The 9,649-nt window shown below is 44.4% G+C and overlaps 1 protein-coding gene across 1 annotated transcript in view; it reads right to left on the reverse strand.

Moving 5' to 3' along the window:
• Positions 1 to 7,243: 7,243 nt before the first annotated feature.
• Positions 7,244 to 9,649, reverse strand: part of LOC118321536 — a gene marked incomplete at its 5' end in the record, with an annotated part of 3,012 nt that continues 606 nt past the window's right edge. Inside the window, 4 exon segments of the mRNA XM_035652892.1 lie at positions 7,244 to 7,992; positions 8,207 to 8,346; positions 8,650 to 8,795; positions 8,923 to 9,067. Coding sequence (XP_035508785.1) covers positions 7,844 to 7,992; positions 8,207 to 8,346; positions 8,650 to 8,795; positions 8,923 to 9,067 — 580 coding nt within the window.

A 9,649-nucleotide genomic window follows, 5' to 3' on the forward strand; every position in this document is an offset into this window, starting at 1 on the left:
CTCGCCGTTGTCTTGTTGTTGTGGTTTGTGGTGTTTTGGGTATTCTGCAGCATTTTTCCTTTGGGCATCTGTGTTGTGGGTTGGTGTAGGAGATTTTTGCTTCGCTTCGGTTTCTCGGTGATGTGCAGGCATGTTTGGCGGTGCTGCTATGGCATTGTGCGTTCCCAAGAGGCTTGACTTGTTCAAACAGCTCATCGCCCAGGAGACTTTCGCGCTTTGGATGTAATTTTCCGGCAGATGCGCTGTTTGGGTTGCGTTGGTGGAGTTTGACGCAGGCCTAACATGATTAGTCCCTTTGGTTTTATTTTTGGAGCCTTCAAGTTTTCGGCGACTGTGTGGATGGGTCGTTGCACTGTCTCGGCCCATGAGCGTTTGGTCAACAGGCCACTGATGGGCGGGCGCGCGGGTGTGGAGGGTTGGATGCGTTAAGCTGCGCATTTTGACTGGTTTGGCTCGCAGTTGTTGCGCACGAGTTTAAATCTGGTCTGTAGAGTCGAAACGTGGTGCTCATGTGGGTGCGGTTGCAACTCTTCGGGTCAGTGCCTCAACCGGATGTGTCTCTTACAGACGTTAAACCGAGGTCGACAGCGGTCAATCATGGTTTGTAGAAACGTTTTTAGCAGAAAGGGTTAACAGACGCACTGCCTTGGTTGACAAGTGTACGGATCGTATGCTGGCCAGTTGGTGTTCGAACCCTGGTGGAGCAGGGAGTCAGCTTGGACAGATGACTTGTCAATCTGAATGAAAGTCAGCCGACGGCTCTGCCGACGGGGCTGTGATCCCCTAGCTTATCGGTCCCTATGGGTTGGTGTGCACACCTCGTAAATGGGTGGCTGCTTCGACTAAGCAGGCGAAAGAAGAAGGGCAGAGGGACGGAAGATCAATGCCACGGTGAATGAAGGAATAAAGAATGAGTGTGGTACAGGAATGCAGGGAGCGCAAAGTAGAGGGAAACACAGGGAAGTGTGTAGGAAGCGAGCAGCGTGATCAGAAAAAAGTAGATAGAGAGTATTTTCGGTTAGACATAAAAGAAACGCATGAAGGAGGTGTATGATAGATTTAGTGGGTCTTGGGCACTTCGTGGACAGGGGTGATCAAGTAAACACACTCTCAAGGTTATCGTGTTCTCCAGTCTCTGTCTTTCAGCCTCTCTTTTCTTCTTCGATTCTTTTCTGTTCTCTTCAATGCTGACAAAGTTGAGCTGTGCGAGGAGCAGGGATGTATAGAGACTTGAGTGGCTTCATACACTAAATAAACCAGACACAAAGATCTGTTTTGAAAAAAACAACACCCGCCATCCAATTCATTGCCTTTAGTTGATGATATTATTAAAATTCATTGTCGAGCCGTGGTTGTGAGTTGGGAAGGTACGATATAACTCACACTTTAATGTATTGATGGTTGCCGGTCCCCACCTGAAACTACACATTCACCAGGACGACATCACAACAGCACACACACGAAGAAGAGTAAGCGAAACGATCCTCATGGGTGCACGGTCTGCGAGAAATCTTGTGCTCGGATTGAATTTTTTTGTGTTCAATGTTGTTTTATGCTTGTTCGTATGAAGGTGACTGTTGGTGTATGGGTATCTGTTGCCTGAATCGGAGAGCTGAATGTCCAGAAGGTGCCTTGTGTTCCCCAGCAGCAACTGCTGCAGCTCCTGATGAAACTGTAATCTCATTGGATCACCACAGCAATGAGAATTGCTGCATTTGTTGCGGTTGTGGAGTGGAAGAAAAAGCTGAAGAAGCTTTAGTTGCTGTCCTGTTGTCATTACACCGATGTTTTAATTATTAGATTATGTATTGTATAGGAATTCGCTCCTTAGCGGTATTATTGATCTCCCAAAGAACGATCTGTCATTTTTTGAGGCTTCCCGCGAGGATGCTCAAAACTCATGAACGCAGCTCACCATTAAATGTCGTCTCATTTTCTGAGCATGCAAGAATGGTCCCAAACGTGTCAGCCACCGCGGGAAAAGGCAGAGTTTTCATAATTCTGCGTTTATATGATCTGATGATCATACAAATCCTTCCACACGTTTGTGCATGAGGCTCGCCCCTGAACTCCATCTATTTGAGTTAAATATTCAGTAATAATGAGATGCGGCACTAGTCGTTGAAAGGAATTGTCATTTTCTTCATTATCTCTCATTTTCGTACCCTGCTCAGGGTTGATCAGATCCAGCAGAAATTTTGTCAAACGAAATGGTGATTTTTTAACTATATTTGTTGATTTGATGATTTCCTGATGTCATTTTGTGAGTTTTGGGTTGCCTCCTGGGATTTGTGTCAGCAGGGCGTGAGGCGTCAGCGGGGTTCTTACGGTTGGTGTGTGGCTGGGGGTGTCCAAATTTTGATGATCATCACCAGAACACACCTACCAAGTGCTATAACTTGTAGTGGTACGATTAGGTTCGCATTTGGCGTCCAATCTTCACGTTTGCGTGCTTTTAAGGAGACCCACCGTGAGAGACATGCTGTGTGTGATAATATTCGATAATAGGGATGGTGGCCAGCCTATTTTGGTGAAAGAGAATGTAACAACAAAAGGTATTCTATACTTTCGGTATGTGATTGTCTCCGCAGGCAGATGTGACCAAGCTCAAGCTGATGAACTCCGTTAACGGTGATAACATCATGAGCCTGCTATGAAACTCTTACTGAGAATTTTTGTAGCAGCCACGTGTGGCGATGAGGTGAGGGTGTCAGCACAAGATTTTGGGGGGTAAACATGTGCAAAAAACCGATGAAACTTTGGCACGAGGATTCAGGATTGGGGGTGCTGTGAACGCGAATGTACTTTTTTGTTTCGCGCACGATAGCGTCACATAGCAATGGACTTTAACAGCCTTAGCCGCTTTACCCCCAGATAGTCAGTCCCTCCCAGAGAGCACGTCAAGAATGACTTATGTACAAAAATATCTATAATTTTTCGGGGCAGGATTCGACAAGCAAAAAAAGCCACCTTTGGTAACCTAACAACCCACGCCGCGAACAGGACAGTTCGGCGCCATTTTATTTCTGTCCGGTTCATTTTTTGATTTGTATCTGGTTTGAACAAGCGTCCCTGCCGAAGGGAGGATTTACTCGCTCAACTTTCCATAACATTGGTCGATGACAGTTTAATATGATATCATTGGCTGAGGTGTAAAAGTTGCTGATCGTATTTGTCCTCGTATTGTCGTGAGAGTAATATTCGCTTCGAATGTATATTGGTATTTATTCAATTTTTTTACTATTTTTTTTTTCATTGTTTGTGTCTGTCTTATTTTTGTTTTGTGGTGTATTGTCTCTAAGACATATTGGATAGATCTATTGTACTTTCATTTTATGTATCCTATATATTACATAGGACAATTTGTTTTCACTCTGTTAGTGTTTGAATATATAACTGGACCTGCCGTGTGGAGGGGTCTCGCTTGAACGGCCTATATAATTATGGTATGCGTAGAACTCGATACAGTCTATTTATGGCCACTTGATAAATGGACAAACCCAGACTACTTGTTCTTGTAATAGCACTGTCTTACCCCGATTCGCATGTGCATCAAAGCACCCAATCGCTTCAGCATTGTCTGGCGTGCATAATTGTCTTTCCTTGTGCTGATCAGCTGTTCTTTTTGTTTGTTATGAATTCCTCATCCTTCTGGGATCTCGGCTACCCGGGTGCCGTCGTCACGGGCATGCCAGATGTCCACTTTGTTGCCCGCTGATTTTTTGATGGTTGTGGGATGTTTTATGGGACCTTTTGGACCGTTCCATTTTTCTTGCGATTGCTCGCGTCGTCACTGAGCATCTCATCCTGTTGTGATAAGATGATCGACCATTGTAGCATACACGCCACCACGCTTATGATGAGATGTAGTCACGCTTTACACCTCTACCTTGCCTGTACTCCATTTCCCGAGCATTCGAAGTCTTGCTGTCTCGTGTGTGTGATCAGGGAGAATTTTTTGCTACCTCGGATGCGTATGGAGCGCACCGCTGTCCTCTCAGTCCTAGTCCCGGACACGCGGTTTGGTTGTTGCTCAGACAGCATGTTGGGTGTATTTTTCCTCTCCAGCTACGGCTGGATGCCATGTTGTGTTCCTCCCTCATATCCGTTGTAACCACTACCCACTCTCCTTGCTGATCTGTGTGCATGTTGTTCAGAGCAGAATCAGGGGGGAGCACTGTTTACGTTAAGGGAACTGGTGAAGCTTCCAAGACGCGATCTTGGTGGTTTAGGTTGCCGGCGCCGGTTCATAGACGAGTATGTTCTACCACTGATTCTGCATTCCACCCAGTCCCTAGCTTTAGAGGTTGAACCTATTTAGGCGGAAGAGAGGGTCTAGTGTCTATTCCGCATGGCACGTCCGCGATGATTGACCGTGCATACGCGGTTCTGGTGCGGTCTGAGCGGGCATCCCCGAGTGCCGGTACGAGAGCTGAGCCACTGGGGATGTCTCGTGTCTCCTGCAGCGCTAATAATAAGAAAGTCAACTCGAACGTCAATGCACGATAATTTCAGTGCGCTGCGCTGAGCAAGACTTTCTTGATGGGTTGCTGTGCTACTCTATCACTTTCACACAGTCTGCATGTTTCATTCGACGATCAGCATAGGTACACCACGAGTTGAAGTCCATTCAGAGATGGAATGTCCGTCGCCGATGCCCAGAAGCTCATTGCTACAAAGAAAACAGATCAAGAGGTTAGCAGAGTGACGTGTCGAACAACGCGGCATCACCGGTCGTGTCTGTTGACTGTTCGCTCACCGTCCAGACACGCACTGTGGTCTGTGCCATCATTCAGCTGCAAGGGCAGTAAGGTAGAACAGAGTTGAAGGTACGATTCACACGACGCCTTTTAGCAGTAATCAAGGGGCTATAAGTCAGTAGAATTCGTTCTGCCAATGCAGTATTGCGTTCACTGGAGTGTCAGGATGTGCATGTTTTTAGCTGTTATGACGTACTGAGAATGCTAATGGGACAGCTATGCGGAACGAATCGAACATCCTACGGGTGACATAGCCAGACAATGTCAGCTGTTGGCTAAAAACACTGTTCCGTAGCGCTGCGTACATCTCTTTAGAATGTCCTTACCACAGCGCCTCTCTAGTAGAATGACAGCTTTGTTGAATAACATAATACTGGTCGGGTGTGTCTTCCGCCATGGGGCGCTGGAGGTAGCCGCCGGACGCCTGCTGACCATAAATCATCCCGCTCAGAAACCAAAGAAGGAAGAAGGTTTTTTAGCGTCTGGCAGCTCCGTAGAACAGGGAGTTAGATACAAGCTTGGTTTTAAGTCCGAGTGAAGGCTGTTTCGTTGGCCGTCAGAAGTCCAAGTCACACAGCTCCATCACCGTATGGCCAGAGTTGTTCCTGCCGAGTCTCATGTGTCATACGATGGGGGGTCTTTGAGAGATCCGTCCCACAAAGAATTCTGACACTCATGACGGCAAGTGAGCCTACGTAAACCTAAGAATGACCTTCATTAGTTTTTGTCCGGTTGCGTATTCGTTTAGTTGGTTTTGGACCAGACCACGTGGTTGAATGTGGTCTGAGTAAATTGCTCCTGACCCTCTGGAGTGATTAGTATGCCCAGGATTACCTCACTCTGTAATTGTGATACCAGTTGCACCTAGTCTTTAAATTTTTGACCGTTGTCTGTCAGGACGACATACAGCAGATGACTGAATGACACTGTGTCCATTTGGCAATCCCTGCTGTGTATAAGGCTGAACAAAACAAGCCAGATCAGGTCATCAGGTACCGCCACAAGGCGTGACTCTCCCATGGTGGCTGCCAAATCTTACAGTTCTCAGGCACCTCGTCTGATAGAACAACCGAGTGTTGGAATGAACATTAAACCCTGTGGCATGCGTATCCACGCCGTCGTATCCGCTTGGCCGCTCTGAGAGGTTTAAATAAACTAAACCTGTGAGTCAGTGCCATGGACAGGAATACTGTAAATATGCATTTGCCACATATCAATTACTGAACACAACAAGCCTCTGACTCGGAACTGTGTGACATCAAGTCTGTGTAGCCTGTATGCGTGAATTTTAGGAGGAATTCCTTCATGTTTTCAGATCCAAATGCCACTGTCTGAACTAGGTAACAGATCCTATAGTACATCTTAGTCACTGCCGCAAATGTTGATCAATCTTTTTTAAGTAGGTTGCTGCAGGCTCTCTGCGGAGTCCAACACTTAGATTCTATCTTCGCTCCTATGAGAAAACAGAAGTACATAATAAAACGATAGCGAAACGTCAGCGGACCGTCTGTACAACCATCAATACGTCGGCCAATTTAAAGCAAGAAAAACAAGGACGTGAAATCAGAAAGGAGGATGCCGGCGCTGAACATCTACTGGGTGTCGCCTTGATCTTGAATGATCTTAAAATCTATTGTAGAAAGGCCCTTCCGTAACTGCCAGAGGAGCCCTATACTTCATCACTTAATAGAAAGAAAATAAGAAAGCAACCTTACGTGCCTCTTCAGCAACTTAGCCAGGCTGAGCAGAGAAGTCACAGCTCTCTATTGAGCCATGAGATGCTATCGCCCGATACGTAATTTTAAGTCAGCAGATGACTTTGATGAACTGTCGCTTTTAAGTGAAAATTGTTATATTAGGAGAGAAAGATAAAGGTCCCACAGAGTTACCGGTGAGTAACTACGTGCAGCTCTCCAACGATCAGAAACTTTCTAACTAGATGCCAGCCTCCGAGAGACTACGATATTGGTACCACATCAACTCTCTCCCCTGTGTGTCGCATGTCGCACAAGTGCATGGAAAGTGTTTTATTTCAGCCTGTGTGTGTAAAAAGAGTGATAACAACAATTTCCCCTCAGGTTAATAAAGTATATCTTCTTCTTCTACCTACCTTCTATCTACCGTAGCTGCTCTCTGAGATCCCAGAAAAAAGGGAAAGACTGGAGGAGCAGCAATGTACCCTTTGTTGTGTAGTCAAAGTATGTTGTCTTTGGCTCCTACCAGTCGTTTTCTGTGCCCTTTAGCATACTGAATTTTTTTTTAATTTCACACTTAAAACACATTTTTACAGCTGCTGTGATGAGGGAAACTGTACTTTAAATCTTTGTGAGGTGCAAGCAGTAGGACATGACCTCTCCAGAAGTCACCACTCACCAAGGGACGGTGCTGATCCATTAGTGCCAGCACCTCTGCATTTACTGCTTATCCTTCATATACGCTTCTTTCAGACTGTCTTTATGTGTGGGGTCTTTGAACACGATCTCCATGTAACAGATTTGTTTAATGGTGTGGAAACACATCCCCTACGGTATATACCAACGGAATACAATTTTTCTGCAGTTGACTGTACATATATTCAAGAAACTGCCTTAGACATGAAAAAGACTGCTTTAATTGGAAAATCTGAATGAATTTAACAAAGCTCTTAAGTACTTTTAGAAAATGATTGTTTGTGTACTCAAATTGTAGTCAAAAGCATAAAACATATATTGACAGTGTATCTATTGTCAGTGTATGGATATAAAATAAAAAAAAGCCCAAAAATGATGAAAAAACTTCAAATCACACAAATTAATCTGTATAAAAAGTACTTTACATATAAACAATATTATTGGCAAATAGTGAAAACAGTAGCAGTTTAGTACACCGTCTCTTTCTTTTTCAAGCTAATCTTAAACATCCTATTGAAAGAAATACAGTTTCAAATCCATGACTAGTTAAACAACCTCAAAAGCATAACATTTCATATTAAAATCTATCCTTGAGCACTGCAGTGTCTTGTGTGAAAGTGTATATAAGTGTGAGTCTGGGGCTGAAAGTTAAAAAGGCTGCAGTGGGTACAGGACTGTACAAGTTCCTATTGTTTAATAAAAGATCTTGAATTTGCTGCCGTCGAGGGGTGATACCATCAGCCGCGCTGAGCCTGGGGAGTGGAGAGGCCGCCTGATGTTTCTCCAGATGACGGTACAGATTCGGAAAAACAGCAGGACACACGCTAACACCAGCAGTACAACTGATAGGACACAGAAGAAGAGGAAGAAGAGAGAAATGCAACAGTAAATTACCTGATTAACCACCAGAACTCACAGTTTTAAAATGGAAAGCTCTTGAGAACAGAAAGGATTCCTACATTCACCAGAAATGTCAGATGAAAACCAGTCACTTGGTGAGCTTGTTAGGCTATAAAGATAGGAGCAGGACTGGTGTTACCAGCATGTTACACTCACCCATAAACACAGAATTCGTAGTGGGATCAGCTCGGTTAAAATGTTTCAAGATGTTTCCGACCAGGGCCACAATCACCACAGGGTAGACTGTGAGGATGTTACGCACCCAACGGTCCAGCACCCAGTTCTCAAGGATGAACCTGCACACAAAGACAAAGCAATCATCACCTTAGAATGAGCCGTTTTTATCCTACAGTAGCCCAGAACGGACAAACCACATACTGGCTCTAGATAGGGGGTTTCATGTTTTTCACAAGTGTCTTGGCCACCATAGTTTGTCCTACACACTTTGGAAGGGAGGGTGAGACATGGGGGTTGCAACTACACCTTTAAATGATAACTGCATTCATCGTCAGAAAACAAAAAAAAATGGAAATATGCTAGTATCACATGGTGAGTGTGTCTCTACTAGCATCATTTAACCTTGTCCAATCATAGCTTACCATCCCATCACCTCTCCAAACAGGATGCACAGAGAGGCTGTTGCTGCTGTGCTCTTGTCCACACCCCACAGGTGGAGAACCACTGAGAAATTGATCAGTGAGGCGATGGATGTCCATGTGGTGTAGAGAGCCAAACCATTCTGGACCTAAACATATCAGCATGAGCACAAAGATGACATCACCCACAGGGGACAGTGTGTTTTTAAAAAAAAAGACTTTTGCCATCAGCAGTGTACTGAATAAACCCATCTGTCCACACACACTCTGCCGTACCAGTATATAGAGACAGCCTAGGTCTTTGCGATGGTACGACTGTAACCAGAGTCCGTAGTAATCCGTGGCAAAGCAACAGAAGAACAAAGCGCTGTAGTTGGAAATGGCTATCATGATTAATACGACCAGAGCTGCTAGCATCGACCTACAAGACAGCAAGAGAAAAAGACAGAGGGACCATAAATGCATCGTATCAACAGTATGAAAGACAACGTTCTATTACAAGTGGACAGTTCAAAGATTGCTATGAAATGTACTGTCTTTATATTTGTCACTTAGTCTATCTAAGGCCTTGATATTATAGACTGATATGCGTCAGTCATAACATACTATTACATTGTATTTTAATGGATTCTCAGACCACTTACAGAATACCAGTGGCTATACAATGATGTTTCACAAGGTCCCGTCTTATTTCATATTTATATTAATGATCATGGTTCACTACCTAACCCAAAGCTATTGTTAATTATTAATGAGGCAAACACACTAAAAATCTAATTATTATCAAACTAATTCTATCAAATTTTATTTTGTAATGCTATGAGGTAGGGCTGTACCAAATGTCTTTTCTTTCTGTTAGCTACTCGTGAGGGTTTTTTTTGGTCATATTTTATGATGTCATAAATAAACACGGCCACATATCCGCACAACCCTGCGGAAGGAACCATGTTGTGTGAACGCAGCCAAAGCCACACTCCCTTCACACATTCTCTCTCTCTCTCTC

This window comes from Morone saxatilis, unplaced genomic scaffold (genome assembly GCF_004916995.1).
Source record: "Morone saxatilis isolate NCDOM2014 unplaced genomic scaffold, NCSU_SB_2.0 Contig12, whole genome shotgun sequence".
Lineage (NCBI taxonomy): Eukaryota > Metazoa > Chordata > Actinopteri > Moronidae > Morone > Morone saxatilis.